Source organism: Poromitra crassiceps (assembly GCF_964638095.1).
Source record: "Poromitra crassiceps genome assembly, chromosome: 25".
NCBI classification, from domain to species: Eukaryota; Metazoa; Chordata; class Actinopteri; order Beryciformes; family Melamphaidae; genus Poromitra; species Poromitra crassiceps.
In genome coordinates, this window is record NC_139649.1 from 8,031,130 (window position 1) to 8,052,270 (window position 21,141).

The 21,141-nt window shown below is 42.5% G+C and overlaps 2 protein-coding genes across 2 annotated transcripts; both read right to left on the reverse strand.

Moving 5' to 3' along the window:
* Positions 1–1,328: 1,328 nt before the first annotated feature.
* slc2a9l1 (solute carrier family 2 member 9, like 1) lies at positions 1,329–19,674 on the reverse strand (the record flags this gene model as incomplete). The annotated part of the gene is made up of 12 exons (XM_083661026.1): positions 1,329–1,517; positions 2,074–2,198; positions 2,295–2,370; positions 2,762–2,863; positions 3,666–3,776; positions 3,929–4,116; positions 4,621–4,769; positions 5,913–6,042; positions 6,514–6,638; positions 6,734–6,894; positions 7,364–7,459; positions 19,651–19,674. The coding sequence occupies 12 exons, from the start codon at positions 19,672–19,674 to the stop codon at positions 1,329–1,331; spliced, it is 1,476 nt and encodes a 491-aa protein (XP_083517152.1).
* LOC310798397 (solute carrier family 2, facilitated glucose transporter member 9-like) lies at positions 9,425–19,469 on the reverse strand (the record flags this gene model as incomplete). Its single annotated transcript, XM_083660952.1, has 12 exons — positions 9,425–9,610; positions 10,196–10,323; positions 10,420–10,492; positions 13,629–13,730; positions 14,836–14,946; positions 15,103–15,290; positions 15,927–16,075; positions 17,488–17,617; positions 17,756–17,880; positions 17,971–18,131; positions 19,127–19,222; positions 19,455–19,469. The coding sequence occupies 12 exons, from the start codon at positions 19,467–19,469 to the stop codon at positions 9,425–9,427; spliced, it is 1,464 nt and encodes a 487-aa protein (XP_083517078.1).
* Positions 19,675–21,141: the final 1,467 nt, after the last annotated feature.

Consider the following 21,141-nt stretch of genomic DNA (forward strand, 5'->3'; position numbering starts at 1 on the left):
AATTAAGCCTAGCCAGGTCTGCAGGAGCAAAACTTTAGTGGTTACTATGGTTCCCACAATTAATCCTCCATTTCATCCCGCTCCAGTGATAACGAGGGGCCGCAGGACATTGGTACAGGATGATCAGCCCGGCCACAAGATAATGCCAATCACAGCTCGGATCCCCAGAGCGCCGAGCTGTGGGCAGAGAGTGTTTAGTGGCTAGTGCAGACCCTGCCCTATGGCTGCTAGCAGCTGCTGGCCAGTGATAAGGCAGGGCAGCCCCTCAAAGCCTGAACTAGATCAGGGCCAGCTGGGGTGAGGACGACTCTCAGGCACAGGACTATGTTGGCAGAATTCACACTAACCATGCAGGAGTAGAGTATGGTGACTATATGGACCGGTTTAGGCACAACCTGAGCAGAATGAGAGCTGCTTCATGGACGAAGAAAGGGATATGGTTTTTTGAGAGTGATTAACATTCTACAATTGGAAAATGAAATAATTGACACTCTTTCATTTGAATTCTTTATAGTATTTTTGTAGTCAAGTCTGACTCGAGTCTAGCCGGGTAAACCAGCCGGTCACGTGAACTCACATTTAATTTCGTTCTACCAGACCGTCTGTGCCTGAGGGAGAGAGAGAGAGAGAGATTGAGAGAGAGAGAGAGAGAGAGAGAGAGATTGAGAGAGAGATTGAGAGAGAGAGAGAGAGAGAGAGAGAGAGAGAGAGATTGAGAGAGAGAGAGAGAGATTGAGAGAGAGAGAGAGATTGAGAGAGAGAGAGAGAGAGAGAGAGAGAGGGAGATGGTTTGGTGGTCTGTGGAACATTTACCATTTATCTCATTCCCTGTAAAGGTCGATGGAGAGACAGCAGGAGCCCAAACGGAGCACTGGATGATTTATTGGTGTAAAGCTGGAGGAATGAAACTACTGACCTCTTGCTGATAAACACGTTGCACCTGTGGGTGGAGTCACATGTCTACCAGGTATGAGTAACCTCTCAGAACAGTTGCAGTCAGTAAATAAGTGCAACTTTCTTTGTGTGTGTGTAATTTAGGAGTATTAGTTTAGCCAGATTGCTTTAGTCTAAACTATCCACACACACACACACACACACACACACACACACACACACACACACACACACACACACACACACACACACACACACACACACACACACACACACACACACACACACACACTTCCGGTATATACTATTGGCTGATGTACTTTCAGTAAAATTAAGATATCCCACAACGCATAGTCCTATTTGGTTGCACAGGCCTATATATCCATAATTGCCCTGTTGCTTTGGAACAACCGTTTCTGAGGAGCTGAACCGCCTCATAACTTGGTCTCCTCCACGCTCTTCTCCTCTGAGAAGGATTTCCCACAGACAGTGATGGCTTTGAATTCTTCTGAAATCTCCAGGAGGGTCTTCCCCTTGGTCTCAGGCAGAAAGAAGAAGGTATAGAGAGAACACCCCAGGCACACGCAGGCAAACAGCACGAAGCAGTTGGACTGGAGGGCGTCCTGGGACAGAGAGGGAACACAGGGTGAAGCTTGAGGATGGGCTGTTATTTTTATAATAATAATAATAATAATAATAATAATAATAATAATAATAATAATAATAATAATAATAATAATGATGATGATGATGATGATGATGATGATGATAATAATAATAATTATTATTATCATTATAATCATTATTATTATTATTATTATTATTATTACTAGAAATAGTGTCCCTCATTGCGCATGCTCGCCTGCTCAACTGGCAGCACTCATTTCTACTGTGCCATTGGTTTGCCCCTGAGGTCGCAGACGCAGCTCGCAAGCGTAGCCCTGCCTCGCATGCTGTGCGTGCTCGTAGATGCAGCTCGGCCGCTGCGTGGCCTCACCCACAGCTCGGCCGCGCAGCGTGGCCTCGTCAACTGTGCATGCGCGAAGCACATGCACAGTTGAGAAATTGTGCACTGCAACTGGCCACCTGATTATATTAGTAAGATGTTGTTGATGATGATGTTGATGATGACGATGATGATGATTATTACTATTATTATTAGTGTTGGGCTGTACTTACGATGAGGAAGGGGAAAATCAGGCCAAGCAGAAAGAAGTCCAGCCAGCAGTGGATCCCTACGAAGATGAATGCTGCCGGTCGATAGGACTGGATGAAGATCTCATGGGAGATAGAAGACGATGTCCCTACAAGATGAGGCAAAGAGAGGAAAACGGTGATCTGGTAACGCTGTGTGAGTCCCAGTTGTATTCATATTCAGTTGTACACATGTAGCTACATACTAGGTCCTCCGCAATAGAAGATGACGAAGAGGATGATCAAGGCCAGGGTCATGTATGGAACCCAGTAGCTGGAGTCCTGTAAGAAGTAGTTAAGACTAAGTCAGTCTGTTTTGCCAGCATTGAAATATGGAGAGCCAACCTCGTCTAACAAATTTGACATTTGGTCCACAGCCCAAAGACGTAGTTTCACAAAAATGGCTTTATAATTGTTAGAAGGTGTTGGTTAGAATTGTTAGAACAATTGTTTGTTTGTTTCGCCTCATGGCGACCTCCAGTGGTCGTTTAGCATAAGAGCGGTGTGATATCAGAGGCAAAACGTGATGTTGACATTCATACATTTTAGAGCCGTTATTGTGAAACTAACATGTTTTGCACTCTGAGCCAACGTTATTTCACAATTATTTGTGAGATTGTGTTGGGTGAGCACTATCTAAAGTCACACAGGCAGACTGTGGTGACAGGTTTACCTTCAGGTGGAGCGTGATGGTGATGAACACCAGGATGGCCGACATGCTGCCAAAGCCCCAACAGAGCAAAGGCCTCCTCCCTATGCGCTCAATCAGCAGGAGCTGGAGAGAAAGGGCGTTAGAAGAAGCAAGTGGGAATAAGCAAAATATTCCTTTCAGTCAGGAGATATTACAGTAAAGGAATAGACCAGGTTTAATGGCAGTTTTTTATCATTATTATATGGCCTGTAAGTGATTTTAGCTGTACACATTGGAAACAGAGAAAGCAGTCCCAGATAGTTCAAAATTGTATGTTATTTTTATATCATATTTTGCGTACATTTTGCAAAGCATCTACAGTAAGTAATGCACATATTTAAGATTACTTCGTATTTAGGTTTAGAGCTGCTCAAGTTGTCATTTTGTCACTTTAGAGATCATTTTAACATGGAGCACCAAATCTACTGGGGACACACTGAAGATTTTGTGTCTATGTCATCATCATCATCTCATGGGTAAAGTGACTGACAATCTCACAAAAACTTGGCATGTTCCTTTAAAGTCTATAACTTTTAGGGGCCTTCAAATGGAAACAAACTTATTTTTGAAAGAATGTATGTAGATGGACAATGTGCCCTTTTAATTGTTATTATTGCACCATAACTCAAAACACAAGTCTGTTTTGCACAATTATTATTATTTTTTAATGACTGTATACTGTTGACTTTGTTTACGTTTGAAGGGCCCTAAAAAAGTTGCATAAGAGCCCAGGAAGTCATTTTGACCACGAAAAAGAGAAATTCTACCTATGGAGAATATAGACTGGAAGTAGACTATCCCTGGATAGTCAGATCAGACCCAGTCAGATGAAGTTGAGTTGAGGAACTCAGTAAGGTCACATATATCCTGTCACTAAGTCACTCACACAGATGAAGGAGGTGAGAAGTTCGGATGCTCCAATACTGAGGGTGACATAGCGGATCATCTCCAGTGGGATGCCTGCTTGCAGGAAGATTTCAAAGGAGAAGACGCTGATCTGGGAAGGAGACAAAGATTGGTTGGATTTGAAGAGGCGGACAGTAAAATCCTGAACATTTTAGAGTGATTTTAGTTTTTGTTTGGAAACTAGGATTAGGATGAAATGCTAAATGATCATGCGGATATGAACCGATCGATGGCCATCCTCACCGCAGTGATGCCTGAGAACTGCATGCTGCTGAAGATCACAGACACGGTGATGAGCTGCCATCGGACGTTCCTGTCTCGAACAAGCTCCAGCAGACTTTTAGGGCGGACTCCCTTAATGGCTGCCTGCTCGGCCACCATCTCCTCCATCTCCTTATGGTACTCACCTTTGCCCCACAGAGTCTGCAGAGCTAGAATGACAGACAGAGACAGAGAGACACAGAGAGAGAGACACACACACACACACACACACACACACACACACACACACACACACACACACACACACACACACACACACACACACACACACAGAGAGACAGAGACAAAGAGACACATAGACAGAGAGACAGAGACACAGAGAGTCAGTGTTTCCTGGCCTACAAAGCAGGATATGAAAAATGAGAATGATGGCTTTATACAGTAGCATAGTCCATGATGTGCAAAACACCTAATGATGTCCACAAATAAACAGTTGGATCTGTGTTGGTAGTACATTATGGGGTAGGGTGAGTGGTGGATTTAGGAATCATCTTTAGAAAGTAGTCGATTTGTTTTAGGACACCATCATTTCAGTTACTTCAAATATGTCCTGGTGAATTTCAGGTGGCATTTTGGACTGAATGTTTAAGATAGGTGTGACTTGTAGTAAAGGTGTGTTTTGGGCAGATGGACCTCACAGGCAACATACTAACCTTTTTTGCAAGCCTGGGCATCATCTTTGTCTATTAATGAGTATCTGGGCGCCTCAGGGAAGAAAGGCAACAGGAGAAGCTGAACCACTGAGAATAACCCTGGGACACAGAGCAGGATGTTCCACATGTCCTCACGGCCCAGCATCTCACTGGAACAACCAACATGAACGTGTTGTGTTACAGAAAAACCACTGGATATGTTTCACGCTGCACACAATTTAGCCTTTACACCAGCTGGCTCGGGGTTTTACAGAGGAAGCTGCGGAAGTGATCCCTAAAGGTGTAGTTCATCGAATGGCCACTTGAGGCTGGACCCAAAAGGGAGTCATTTCCGCTCACCCCATGTTAAAATGCCCCAATTTGTAACAGTGATTAAGCATGTTTACACAATTCACCTATCATAACAACTGTACGGGGGCCAGACTTTTATATAACTTGCCTATTTAGAATTAAATAAACGATAGAAAAGCCTATGTTTTGGGGGTGATTGTCACGTCGCCCGTCCAGCGATCGCCGATCACGGACAAATAGCAGGCGGAGCTGCAGCTCTGGGAAACCTCTCGTCTCGTGCTGTCTTACGTGAGCTGCGCAAGGACCCCAAGATGGCGACAGGCAATTTCAACCATGGATGTGCTTCAACATCTTGCTGGTATTCAATTGCAGGCCCTTGTGCACAATCCACATCTAAATGCGTAAAGATCTTTAAATCCTTGTATAGCTATTAGGGCTGTGAATCTTCACTGGCCTCACGATTCGATTCGATTCGATTACGATTCATCTGTCAACGATTCGATTCCATGATGCATCTCGATACAGCTCAAAGTATTGCGGCTCCAAGTATCAAATCCTCAATTTTCTGTATTATTCCTGCACATGGCTACTTTTTCATCAATTAATACAAGCAGTCAGATAAATATCAACTCCCTTTTTTGCTTAGAAAGTGCTTTAAAATCTGAATGTCAATAGAAATTTAAACATAAACGATTCAACGATTCATCTGTCTTCGATACGATTCACACGTCCGCATTGCGATGCATCGATTATACGATTCATTTTGACACCCCTAATAGCTATACAAGGATATCTTCTTTATCTACATCTCCTCGTTTGTGATTTGTTTAGCTTTAATAAGGGAAATCAATAATATAGAGAATGGCTTTTACCCGGATTCACCTGATCAGTAGAAATGTCCTTAATGTTTGGACAGTGTTATCCTGATGAAATACTAGTAAAATGATCAAAACAATTATTATCTAATTGTCTTTCTAACAAAATTGACAATGAATGAATACCTCAGTCCCAAAATCTGTCCGGCCAGCTTGCCAATGATGAGAAAAGTCGATGAGGTCATAGTCACCATGCCTCTTAGGTGTTGGGGGGAACTCTCTCCGAGGTATAGTGGATGGATGCTCGCTCCTAAACCTGCAGGTCACAGGTCAAGGTTCAATGCTGGACACTTTCAAACACATGACTCGGTGTTTCGGAGCTGATCTATTATAAAAGGGAGCAAGTGGGTAATGTTTGTTTAAATTTTTGTCCCACTGATGATGTCATAGGAGGCATTGTCATAAGAGCAGATCATCTTATGACATCATAGGCACTGATGTACACTTAAGGGGCAGACACACACACCCGCTCGCATGTAAACTTAAGGGCAATAACATTTTGTGAGCAACACACACACACACACAAACACACACACTCGCGCCAATAGAGCAGGCGAGGCCACGCGGCAGCCAAGCTGTGGGCGAGGCCGGTCAGCGGCTAAGCTGCGCATGCGAGCTGCAGGGCGCAGGAATCAAGCGTGCATAGCGTGTGAGATGCCTGGTTCTATACAAGTCAGGTAAAGTGATGTGTCATGTGTCGTGTCATGCTGTCACTGTGCTGCCTTACCTGCTGCAATGCCAAACAGAAAGCGTGCCAGAATGATCATTTCAAAAGAGTTGGCACTTTTACTTGTCAGCATGATCACTGCTGCAGCGATGTTAATAAAGTTGTTGTAGATCATCGTTCTCTTTCTAGGGAGGGAACAGGTGACAATCAAACGTCTTAACAAGGATTTGCCACAGGACTATAATATCCTAACTTCTGTATAAAGTGTCTCTTAACTCACCGTCCGAACGTGCTGGCCATAAATCTGACACTGAGAGCCCCACAGAGTCCCCCAGCAGCGTACAGAGAGATGATAGCAGACCAGATGAGAGTGACTGTCTGTGGAGGTGGAGGCTCTTCATATCTCTCATACCAGCTACTGTTGATGAAACGCTGTATGTACTGCAGTGCAAAAAAAACAGGGAAAGTTTGAAAGAAGAACAGTCTGAACTTCACTCATTCTGACTGACAGAGGAATGAAACAAGATGCTCCGACTGTTCACAGTGATACAGACACTGTCATAGCTGTGCAGAGTCGGGGCCATTCATGAATTCAATTGAGAATGCATGGTAAAATCCAATTCAATTCCTAGAGCTGGAATTGAAATAGCATTGAATTCAATTGAACTTCTTGAAATTCCAATTCAATTCCAATTATGTTTCCAGTAGGTTTTTTTTGTTTTTGTTCGAATTCCAATGCCCGTTCCAATTCTTCAGTTGAATTCTTCGGTTGAATTGGAATTGATGATTGAGGCTGAACTTCCCAGAGTTTTAATGAGTCTTGGGAAAGGTGTTACATCTGCCATCTGTATCAGGAATTTTCTCTATCACTCTGAACGACAGGCTGATGAACAGAAGGAAGCAGTCTCACCGGTGAGGGGGAACTGATGCCACAGGCATGGAAGCCATTCTGAAATGTTCCTCCAATTCCCAAAACGAAGATGAAGAGTAGAGCATTGCCACTGGTCTGAAGTGGGAAGCGGAAAGAGTTTACAGTAGAAATAGTATTTAAAAATGTTTACAACAAGACTACCGGTAGCCGAGTATGTTATGTTCAGTATCACCAGAAGAAGATTTTCCCTACTCGGAAAACATTGATAGAGCTAAAGCATACAACAAAAAATACAACATTGTGATATAAACTCTCAAAGTTTCATGCTTCGTATTCTTCCCGATTAAAATGTTGTGTGAAGCTAACTTGAATGGTAGGCTGTGTAACTTCTATCAAATAAATTCTGTAGAATTAAATAAAAACCTACCAGCTGCTTCAGCAAAGTTCCCATGTCGGAGATCCATGAGCCACTGACAAGTGGGAGCTTACATGTCTCCAGCCTTTATGGACTCTGTTAGGTATTTTAGTGGGCTACAATTAATTCTTTTCATCTGTGACTAGAAGAAGATTAACCAGCTGCCCACCCACCTTGTGTGAGTTACTTTCAGGGCCAGGCAGGGGCAGTAACTCAGTCACTCCTCTCTATCTCCTGTGGATTGGACTGATACTGTGCAAGACAATGGGTCTGATCGGGCTTAATTTAATGATTTATCAGGTTAATGCAGGGGTGTAGTGGAGGGCAAACACACATACCGTCAGTAGCGGCTGGTGCATTTTTGTCCAGGGAGGGCGCTATAGGCCTGGACAATGGGGTTGAAATCAATATGATAATCATAAGGATTATTCTCAATATCAATATCATATGTCACGTATGCAAAATCAGTGTTCATCTCATTGAACTGAATGGTGATGTCAAACAAACCTTATATTTTCAAATAATATTCCTGCCATACCTCATTTGATCAGTTTTTAAATAACATTGCTTGTTGACTGGGCGAGTGCGAGTACATGCGAGTTTATCGCCCGTCAGTCTCTCTCCCCCTCTCCCAGTCTCTCTCCTCCTCTCTCTCCCTCAGTCTCTCGTGTGTGTGTGTGTGTGTGTGTCACAATGATTTCACAATGCCTATGTATGACATCACTGATGACATCATCAGTGATGTCATTAGGTAATTAGGACAATCACCTAATTATTATAATTATAATTATATTATTATTATACCTAATATTTGTTTTACGTTGACCTTTATTGTGCCCCTTTGCCCCCTTTTTGTGGGCCTTTCCTATGTATTTCTTCGGGCTATTGATTTGTCAATTGTATTAATTATGTTTGGACGACCCTGTGAGGTGCTGATTGTTTAACCACACCTGTCAACATAGACCCTATCAGCCTATGGATGCAATGTTATCGGTGTGTGTCTCATCCTCCAAACATTTTGACCTTGATGAAGATCCAACATAGGATCAAATCTTTGTCTGTTCATTAAATTATGTGTATGTATCTTTTCAATGATACAGCTTTTTCTGCTAGCCTTGCACCTGCGTGATGCGTGTATAATTCCACCCCTTGCTTGGCTCTAAGACAGTGGGTCCCAAACGTTTCTGGCTTCAGTACCCCCTTTCCCTGATTTCTGAATCAAAGTACCCCCCTTTACCCGACTACAACATTTTGCTTAGAAAACGACAAGAGAAAACTATAGCATATATGAATGATAACTCACCTTTTGAAGAACATTACAAAATAAGAAATCGAGTGAAAAAGTTGCAATTAGTGCCTCCTGAGCAGATTTATTTTAACGTTTTTATTTTCATGATTTATTATATTTTCTCCATTTTACCCCCTGTAGTACCTACGCATACCCCAGTTTGGGAACCATGGCTCTAAGAGAAGCAACAGCCAATATTTTCCATAGTCACACATAGTTTCTGCTCACACAAAATATATACACTTCCCATAAAAAATATTGGCTGATGTATTTTCAGTCAACTGGAGGTATTCCACAAAGTATATACAGTACATATCGTATTTGGTTGCACAGGCCAATATATATCCATAATTGCCCTGTTACTTTGGAATCACAGTTTCTGAGGAGGTGAACTGCCTCATAACTTGGTGTACACGCTCTTCTCCTCTGAGAAGGATTTCCCACAGACAGTGATGGCTTTGAAGTCTTCTGAAATCTCCAGGAGGGTCTTCCCCTTGGTCTCAGGCAGGAAGAAGAAGGTATAGAGAGAACACCCCAGGCACACGCAGGCAAACAGCACGAAGCAGTTGGACTGGAGAGCATCCTGGGACAGAGAGGGAACACAGGGTGAAGCTTGAGGGGCTGTGCCGAACATTGGTTGAGCGCTACGCGTTTTAAATTTTCATGAAAACTGATGAAATGGTTTTTGCCGTCTTTCGATACAATATGACAGAAACTGTTCCCAATTAGTAGCAACACAATTCCGTGAAAACCCTCTATACAGTATGCTTGTCACGGAGAAAGCGGATTTTCTGTAATCTGTCAATCTAAACTTTAGATTCTAAAGCACACTACTAGAAATAGCATCCCTCTCTGTGCGTGCTCGCCTGCTCAACTGGCAGCGTTCATTTCTACCGTGCCTCGTGGGTTTGCCCTCGGGGTCGAAGACGCAGTTCGCATGCGTCACCAGGCCGCATGCTCGTAGGCCCCTCGCCTTCCTGTCCACAACTTGGCTGTGCAGCACGGCCTCATCCGGTCAACTGGCATGCGCTTCGCGGAGTTCGCGCATCCACAGTTGAGCAATTGTGCACCACAACCGGCCGCCTGATTATATTAATAAGAAGAAGATGAAGATGATGATGATGAGTATTAGTAGAAGTGGTAGTAGTAGTAGTAGTACTTTACTTACGATGAGGAAGGGGAAAATCAGGCCAACCAGACCAAAGCCCAGCCAGCGCTGGGCAAATGCGAAGACGAATGCTGCCGGTCGATAGGACTGGATGAAGATCTCATAGGATACAGAACTCATGGTTGCCGCTAGATGAAGCAGAGAAAGAGGCAAAAGGAGATCTGGTAGCACTGTGTGAGTCCCAGTTTTCAGTCTTCAGCTGTATAGCCTACACATGTACATACTTGCTCCATTTGAGATGATGACGAAGACGATGACCAAGGCCACGGTCATGTATGGAACACAATAGCTGGAGTCCTGTAAGAAGAAGATATGGTGTCTCTCTGAAATGTACCACACTTAATACACTTTTTAATTAGGCCTACTGTCATTAAGACTCAGTCAGTCTATGTTTTGCCACACATACAGTACATACAATCCCATAATCATGTTCTATCCCTGGGTGGACCCGTGGAAAAGATGAGAGTGAGGTGAGGAGTGGAGGGAAAAGTGGAGGAGGAGAGGGCAGAAGTAGAAGAGAATGGCTAACCTTGCATCTTTATTTTGTTTCCCTCTCTCTGCTCTCCACTGCCGTGTAATTACGCAGCAGCCGCCGAGTGCCCTTTGATGTCTTTCAAGTGGAAATTCGTTCTACCAGCGCAAATGTTCGTTATCCGCTTTTTTAATTCGTTTCCATTGATTTATTGACACTAAATCCGACATGTTTGGTTCAACAAATTCATTCGAGAATTGTGAGTATCTATTTTTTTCTGCCAGCATTCGTGATTTCCCCCCTTCTCAGGTTAGTTGCATGTTACAATTACTGTACTGAACAACACACCAAATAGCAGGTGTGTGTGTGTGTGTGTGTGTGTGTGTGAGAGAGAGTGAGTGAGTGAGAGAGAGAGTGAGTGTGTGTGTGTGTGTGAGTGTGAGAGAGAGAGAGCATAGGGGAAGTTGCTGACCTGGGGAGCGACAGGTGCCAATTGAGAGTAAACTCTTTTTTGATGCATGATTTTGAAAGTATACAAGGTTAACAAAATAGATTAACCAGAGTATTTCGTTGGATAAAAAAATACAGTGTTATTGGTATATGATGCAATGGTGTTGAGATGTCCAAATTACACATGGAGTCTCCAAGCATAATGAATGAATTTGCGCAATGCATGCTGTAATCTCCATGATGGAGATTACAGCATGCATCGCGCAAATTCATTTGCAGAAACAGTTAAATGCCATTCTTAAAATGAATAGACAACACCTGTTTGATATTCCCTTGAGTGCACATTGAAAAATAACATTTGGGTGATTTATGTGAAAATTAGGAGGTGAAAATGTTTTGATTATGATCGAAAATACAAATATGTGTTGGGTTCTCCACACCCGCAAACAGTATAAAGGGAGTGAGGGAGGGAATCTAATTGGTTTGATTGATGTAACGGCCAGAGTCTGGGGTCTACATCAATCAGACCAATCAGTGTGGCCTGCATAATTCTTGCTATAATCATGCCCATTATATCCTTTTGCGGGGAGTGCACAGGCATTTTGCGGTGCACGGAGAGTAGCAGAGCGCTTGGGCACGCCTCCAAATTGCGTTGTGCCGCGGGTTAAAAGCTGTGCAAGCGCTAAATAACGCTTTTGTGAAGATAGGGCCCTAAAAATGTTAACTGGAGGATGCTACGAGAGTGGCATGCAATGCCTCATAACAGAAAATACTGATGCAAATTTTGGAACCAATCATAGAACAATCGGATCATCTACACGCCACAGTACCACATTTTTGAATGTTATTTCAAAACATCCTTTGAATGAGAACCAGCACAAGCGACATTCGAAGTGATCAAACTCACACCAACGCCACGGAGCTGGGTATTGCCAAGCCAACCGTGCCCTGGTTCAGAGCTAGACCAGGATGGAGAGCAGGGAAGACAAGAAGTTAATGAACTGTAATCTTTATCCTCCTAGACAGAGATAACTTGCATACACATAAGTGAGTGAGTCTCACAGCCACTTCAATACACTATAGGGATACTGATAGAGTTAAGCTTACAAGCTGACTGTATTTGGTTAGGAGGAGTTAAGCCTAGGCTAGCCGTAACTTACCATGATAACGTCCTAATCCTAATAATTGATGCGATACCGTTTTTGTAAATTGTAACACCAACCAAGTTGTGTTAGTTGCTTAAACTTAACCGGTTAGCATGGGGCTGTAAGGAGTGGAGGACTGAGGTGTCGAGTCAACACACAGGACTGAGGCAAAACGTGATGTTGACATTCAACAATTCTAGAGCCAAAAATATAATTTGTCACACCAAAATTTATTTCGGTTTCTGCAGGTGAGGGACTTCATACTCCGGCGTACAACATTAACAACAAATATAGAAGCCTCTGAGGTCGAAAGGGTACTCTCACTTGGTCCAAGAAAGGGTTTTATTGGTTTTCTTTATAGTTTATTAAGGTCTACCTCTACTCTGAACACTCTGGCCACCAAGCAGATATGGGAGAGGGACCTTGAGGTGGAGATTGATGACGAGGACTGGTGTGATATATTTGATAATGCCAAAAGAATTTCTGTGTGCAACAGACTGTGGTCGATGCAGCTAAGAATTATACATAGATTGCAAATATCACCCAGCCTTCGTCATAAAATGAATGCTAGCCTGTCTCCCCTCTGCCTTAAGTGTAAGATAGAGGTGGGAGATTACACCCACTGCATATGGTCATGTCCTAAGATAGAACGATACTGGTCAGACATAGTGCAGCAGTTGAGTGTCATCTTTGGTGTGGAGTTGGACCCAGACCCTGTCAGCCGTATTCTTGGTCTTCCCCATAAGAAACTTGTTTATAAACATCACAAACGGCTATTTAATTTATTAACTTTTGCTGCTAGAAAAAATATTCTTTTATTTTGGATTAAAGACAAACCTCCAACAAAGAGGAACTGGCATCAGATAATTATGCAGCTTATGCCTCTGGAGTTCATGACATGTATGCTGCACTCAACAACCGATATCTTTTATAAAGTGTGGGAGCCCTACCTGAAATATATCGACCCTAACCTAGCAGAGACACTGACTATTGGATATCTCAACTGAAGTGATACTGCCACCTGATGACTGCCTTTTGCCTTGTACATCTAATTTAATTTAATTTATTTTATCGTATTCTCATTCATCTGTCCATCCTTTTCTTCATTGTTGTCCACATATGTGTCTTTGTGAAGTGTTTAAGCTGCCCTGTCTTTTTGTTTTTGTTTTTGTTTTTTGTCTTTGTCTGTTCTGTCTTGAAAAATTGAAAATTTAATAAAAATATTATTGAAAAAAACAAAAACAATTCTAGAGCCGTTATTGTGAAACCAACATGTTTTGCACTCTGAGCCAATTATTTGTGAGATTGTGTTGGGTGAGCACTATCTAAAGTCACACATGCAGGCAGGCTGTGGTGACAGGTTTACCTTCAGGTTGAGCGTGATGGTGATGAACACCAGGATGGCCGACATGCTGCCAAAGCCCCCCCAGACCAAAGGCCTCCTCCCTATGCGCTCAATCAACAGGAGCTGGAGAGAAAGGGCGTTAGAAGAAGCAAGTGGGATGAATAAGCAAAATATCCCTTTCAGTCAGGAGATATTACAGTAAAGGAATAGACCAGGTTTAATGGTGGATTGGCCCATCTATGTGAATTTACCTGTTAAGTGATGAGGACACCCAAATCATCCATGTTGTCCCTAGCAGATATTTCGCACGGCGCTCCATGCTAACACAGCATTAGCCTACACACTATGTTGAGTGATAGGCAACTATAGCATTATCTAGAGTAAGGTTTACGTTCACAATTTTTTTATTATTATTATATGGCGTGTAAATGAATATTTTAAAAATGTAATACTTTATTTAATGTACTAAATTTATTTGATGTAATTATTTTTGGAAATATTTCCACCATGTATCAATCTGCTGCACCTTGATGTTTAGTTGTATAGTTGTACACATTGGAAACAGAGAACGTAGTCCCTGATAGCTCAAAATTGCATGTAGCATCACCTGTATATCCTGGTACAGTGGTATAACTAAAAGATCAAAAGACGGGCTTCAAAAAGCCCAAAACAAACTAATGAGGGTCATCCCCTCAGTGAAAGAAACGCACATTAGCCTCCCTCAAGCGTGAAAACTTTTTTGCGATATTTGGAGGTTTTTGCGAATTAGGCAGCGTTTCCACTCAGTTTTTTTATGCACAAATTGAAATTTCGCATAAAAACAGGTGGATGCAAACCCGACTTATGTCATCATCACCTCATGGGCAAAGTGACTGACAATCTCACAAAAACTTGGCATGTGCCTTTAAAGCAGTGATACTCAACTGGCAGCCCGCGGGCCACTCTTTTTTTTTTTTTTTTTACAGTGCACCTGAACGCAACATGCAAGATACCCGCTGAATAAGTGTCCAAATGTTCATGTCATTCTGGTCAATACTCCACTTCTGTTATAGCATTTCAGTCTGGAATATGACAAAATATGGAAAATGGTCCAGTACCATCACCTATGAAAAATATTGACTGAAAGTAGACTATCCCTGGATAGTCAGATCATCAGACACAGATAAAGTTGACTTGAGAAACTCCGTAAAGTAGATCACATAATATATCCTGGCACCAAGTCACTCACACAGGTGAGGATGGTGAGAATTTCGAATGCTCCAAGACTGAGGGTGACATAGCGGATCATCTCCAGCGGGATGTCTGCCTGCAGGAAGATGTCAAAGGAGAAGACGCTGATCTGGGAAGGAGACAAAGATATGTTGAAATTGAAGAGGCAGACAATAAAATCCTGAACATTTTAGAGTGATTTTAGTTTTTATGTTTGGAAACTAGAATTAGGATGAAATGCTAAATGATCATGCGGCGATATGAACCGATCGATGGCCATCCTCACCGCAGCGGTGCCTGAGAACGCCACGCTGCCGCAGATCACAGACACGGTGATGAGCTGCCATCGGACGTTCCTGTCTCGAACAAGCTCCAGCAGACTTTTAGGGCGGACTCCCTTAATGGCTGCCTGCTCGGCCACCATCTCCTCCATCTCCTGCTGGTACTCACCTTTGCCCCACAGAGTCTGCAGAGCTAGAATGACAGACAGAGAGACACAGAGAGAGACAGACAGAGACAGAGAGACACAGAGCGAGACATAGAGGCAGTGTTTCCTGGCCTACAAAACAGGATATGAAGATTTTTAATGATGGCTTTATAGGACGAATCAGCGTGACATCACGACAACAAAAAAGCACTTCCGGGTTCCACCGCAGCAGTTAACAAATGTTAATATCTCAAAAACTATACATCACATCGCTTATATTTTGACTTTGTGAGTGAGAGCAGAAGTAGCTCAAGGGTCTGATGTATAAGTAGTGTTAAAGTTGTGTGAACCGTCACAGTTCTGTGTGGATTTAGTAAGAAGTACAGCCTGCTAGAGTGAGAGACACTCAAGGCTGGCTCCATCGGGTCCCATTATGAAGCCTGAAAAAGGCATAAAACATGAACTGCAATTTCTCAAACAATACAAAAGATAAATTAAAGCTGAACTAAGGTAGAGTACTAAAAGTGGTCACTGTGTTTAGTTGATTTTTTCCAGATTCAAATTTTGTTTCTTTTAATATTTCCTGGTGAATTTCAGGTAGCATTTTGAAATGACTTTAATAGGTGTGACTCGTAGTAAAAGGTGTGTTTTGGGGAGGTGGATCTCACAGGAAACATACTAACCTTTTTTGCAAGCCTGGGCATCATCTTTGTCTATTAATGAGTATCTGGGCGCCTCAGGGAAGAAAGGCAACAGGAGAAGCTGAACCACTGAGAATAACCCTGGGACACAGAGCAGGATGTTCCACATGTCCTCACGGCCCAGGATCTCACTGGAACAACCAACATGGATGTGTTGTTACAGCAAAACCACTGGATATGTTTCAATTTAGCCTTTACACCAGCTAGCTCAGGGTTTTACAGAGGAAGCTGCGTAAGTGTTCCTGAAAGTTGTAGTTCCTTGAATGGCCACTTGAGGCTGGACCCGGAAGGGAGCGGTTCCCGTTCACCCCCCCCCCCACCTCCACCTACCCCATGTTAAAATGCCCCACTTTGTAATGGTGATTGATTAGGCATGTTTACAGAATGGACTGAAACACGGTTTTGGCCTATTGACAGTATTCTGTTACATACTATGAATATAGCCAATTTCAGCTTTCATAACTGTACGAGGGCCATATTTTTATATACCTTGCCCGTTTAGAGTAAAATAGACTATAGAAAAGACTATATTTTGGAGTTGATTGACAGGTCGCCTGTCCAGTGATCGCGCAGCTTTGCCGATAGCAGGCGGGGCCTCAGCTCTGGGAAACCCCTCATCTCATTCCATCTTACGTGAGCTGTGCAAGGACCCCAAGATGGCGACAAGCCATTTCAACCATGGATGTGCTTCAACAGGGGAGTAAAAAAACAAACAAATGGTAGGCTACGTCCATATAGCCTATATCAGGGATGTCAGAGATACGGTTTCATCCGGCCCGCGAGATGTTTTGAATATAAAAAAAAAAAAAAAAAAAAAAAAATGGAAATTATTATTATTATTATTAAATTCGCACCCCATTATCATGAACTACGTGTGGCTAATAAGCAAGCTAAGAGTTCAGTCATAAGTTAATTAACCTGCACTACAAGGAAGTATGTCAGTAGGTCATCAGGTGTAAACAAAGCCGCCATGATGCCACGCTGGAATTGAATCGCGCATTCGGCTACCTACCAAAAAACAAAGGAATCAATAAGATGCTGTCGAAAAAGAGAAAGGTTGACACGGAATGCAGGCAGTTTCAAGAGAAATGGAAAGAGCAGTATTGCTTTTGTGAAGTAAATGGGTAAATGAGTCGAATTGATTTTAGTAAAAAAAAAAATCTGGCCCCCATGAGGTCTCAGTTGAACAAATCCGGCCCTCTACCTAATATGAGTCTGACACCCCTGGCCTATATACACAGTCAATGCTTTACACTCTGTGTAGAAAATATTACGGTCATCTTCCTGGTATTGAATTGCAGACCCTTTTGCAGAATCGACATCTAAATGCTTAACAATCCTTAAATCCTCTTTATCGACATCTCCTCCTTTGTGATTGGTTTAGCTATAATAAGGGAAATAAATAATATAGAGAATGGCTTTTACCCGGGTTCACCTCATCAGTAGAAATGTCCTTAATGTTTTGTACAGTGTAGATTGAGTTATTAAAACCATTATCATCATTGCATACTTATTTCTAACAAAATTGACAATGAATGAATACCTCAGTCCAAAAATCTGTCCGGACAGCTTGCCAATGATGAAAAAAGTCGATGAGGTCATAGTCACCATGCCTCTTAGGTGTTGGGGGGAACTCTCCCCGAGGTATAGTCCATGGATGCTTCCTCCTAAACCTGCAGTTCAGGTCACAGGTCAGGGTTCAATGCTGGCCACTTTCAAACACATGACTCAGTGTTTCACAGCTTATTATCTACAAGTCAGGTAAAGTGATGTGTCATGTGTCGTGTCATGCTGTCACTGTGCTGCCTTACCTGCTGCAATGCCAAACAGAAAGCGTGCCAGAATGATCATTTCAAAAGAGTTGGCACTTTTACTTGTCAGCATGATCACTGCTGCAGCGATGCTGATAAAGTTGTGGCAGATCATCGGTCTCTTTCTAGGGAGGGAACGCGTGACAAACGTCTTAACAAGGATTGCCACAGAACTATAATATTGTAACTTCTGTATAAAGTGTCTCTTAACTCACCGTCCGAACGTGCTGGCCATAAATCTGACACTGAGAGCCCCACAGAGTCCCCCAGCAGCGTACAGAGAGATGATAGCAGACCAGATGAGAGTGACTGTCTGTGGAGGTGGAGGCTCTTCATATCTCTCATACCAGCTACTGTTGATGAAACGCTGTATGTACTGCAGTGCAAAAACCCAGAGAAAGTTTGAAGGAAGAACAGTCTGAACTTCACTCATTCTGACTGACAGAGGAATGAAACAAGATGCTCCGACTGTTCACAGTGATACAGACACTGTCATAGCTGTGCAGAGTCGGGGCCATTCATGAATTCAATTGAGAATGCATGGTCAATTCCAATTCAATTCCTAGAGCTGGAATTGAAATTGCATTGAATTCAATTGAACTTATGGAAAAACTTCAATTAATTCCAATTATGTTTCCAGTAGTTTTTTTTTTTTCAAATTCCAATGCCAGTTCCTCAGTTGAATTGGAATTGAGGCTGGGCTACCTAGCGTTTTAATCAGTCATGGGAAAGGTGTTATAGACGGTTTTAACTTGACAACAAAAACATTCTAAATTGAACCCCCGCTCACTTCCTGTTGCAGTGTTTGCTATGGACATAAAAGAAAAAAAAACATTCAAGTGCAGGACTGACCATTCCGTGAAAACCGTCTATACAGCTGAGCAGCGAAAACAAAAGTAACGATGTCGAGTGAATATTTCTGCACTTTGCCGAATGCTGAGAAAAAGGAAGTGCTGTGGGGTTGCGCTCTGGTGAAAACCGTCTATAGGACGTTCACACTAAACGCCAAAGCAACGCTCAAGCAATGCTGAAGTCACAAGTTTCATTTCGGCGTCCTTGTTAACAGGCGAGGTCATTCACACCAGCTGCGCATGTGCCACGCTTCTATTTTCCAAGCGTGAAGCTGCCAGGCAGGAAGTCAATGGAAGTTGTGGGCGGGGTCAAGGCGCGCCGAGCGAGGCGCTGAGGAAAAGAATGCTTCTTGTGTGACCAGTTTAGCGTGAGCTCAGCTTTAGCTTCGGGTCTGCTTATGTTAAGCGCCTGGTGTGAACAGAGGCTTACATCTGGCATCTGTATCAGGAATGTTCTCTACCAACAACAGGCTGATGAACTGGAGAAAGCAGGCTGCAAATAACCAATGGACTGTCTCACCGGTGAGGGGGAACTCATGCCAGTGAGATGGAAGCCATTCTGAAAGGTTCCTCCAATTCCCAAAACGAAGATGAAGAGTAGAGCATTGCCACTGATCTGAAGTGCAAAGCGGAAAAGAGTTTACAGTAGAAATAGTATTGAGAAATGTTTACAACAAGACTACCGGTATTTACAGTATATATTCTGTTCAGTATCGCCAGAAGAAGCAATGCCAATATTTTTATTTTGGTATTGGACTTCAGCTGTAAAACTGAAACCTGCTGTCATTTTTAGCCGAGTCACTATACTCACACGAATTATTAAAAAAAAATACATTTTTATGTTATACATTTTTCTTAACCATGTTCCCTACTAGGAAAACATTGATAGAGCTAAAGCATACAACAAAAAATACAATGTTGTGATATAAACTCTCAAAGGTTCAGGCTTCGTATTCTTCCTGATTAAAAAGTATGAAGCTAACTTGAATGGTAGGCTATGTAAGTTCTATCAAATACATTCTATAGAATTCAATTAAAACCTACCAGCTGCTTCAGCAAAGTTTCCATGTCGTCTTTAATGGGAGATCCATGAGCCACTGACAAGTGGGAGCTTACATGTCTCCAGCCTTTATGGACTCTGTTAGGTATTTTACAATTAATTGTTTTCACCTGTGACTAGAAGACAATTAACCAGCTGCCCACCTTGTGTGAGTTACTGTCAGGGCCAGGGGCAGTAATCACTCCTCTCTCCTGGATTGGACTGATACTGTGCAAGACAATGGGTCTGATCAGGCTTGATTTAATCATCTATCAGGTTAATGCAGGAGTGTAGTGGAGGGCAAACACAGGTAAGCTCACTTTACTCAGCCTTTTATTTTATTTGTAGAATAGAATTTAAAGGAAAGCTGACAGAATAGACTCGCTCACTGCATAGTAATTTAAGGAAGACTCCTTAGACTGAGACTTGGACCTTCGTCAGTGCTTGGATACCAAGCACTGACGAAGGTCCTAGGACCGAAACGTTTGCTTTTTTATTTTCACTATGAGCACCGAGCACTTTATGGGCAAATAAAAGAAAATTATATTTTCGCAAGTCTCAGTTAGGAGTCTTCCTTAAATTACTATGCAGTGAGCGAGTCTATTCTGTCAGCTTTCCTTCATATTCTCTGGACCACCGCACCTGCAGCCAAACCAGAACAAGGGACAAACAAAGGCGCAACAGTTTTCTCCAAAGTCTAGAATAGAATTTACCCACTTTTTTCTTGATTGACACACATTTTCAAAATGAAAAAAATTATATATATATATATATATCTCTCTCTCTCTCTCTCTATATATATATATGTAACCGAGGTGAATCAGCACGGATTCCTTGTGAGTCCAGAGTGGTAACGAGTGGATTGGTTAAACTCACTCCCCAGTATAAAGGCATGTTAATCAGCTCCGCCAAGGGAGCTCGCTCTCTTGGTGTTGCGGTTAACATGTCGGACTCCCAAGCCGAAGGTCGGCGGTTCGTATCCCACCCCTGGATAAGCCCTTAACATGGGTTGCTGCAAGTACCACCTACACAATGCCGTTACATATACATACTCCAAACATTTTGACCTTGACGACGTAGGATCAAAGCATCTGTTCATTAAATTATGTGGCATGGAGTAAGTGTGCAGGCTCTCCTTCTTTTCAATGATACAGCTTTTTCTGCTAGCCTTGCACCTGTGTGATGTGTGTATAATTCCACCCCTTGCTTGGCTCTAAGACAGTGAGTCCCAAACGTGTCTGGCTTCAGTACCCCCTTTCCCTGATTTCTGAATCAAAGTACCCCCCTTTACCGGACTACAACATTTTGCTTAGAAAACGACAAGAGAAAACTATAGCATATATGAATGATAACCCACCTTTTGAAGAATATAACATTACAAAATAAGAAATCGAGTGGAAAAGTTGCAATTAGGGCCTCCTGAACAGATTTATTTTAATGTTTCTTTTATTTTCATGATTTATTATATTTTCTCCATTTTACCCTTTTTCTCAAGT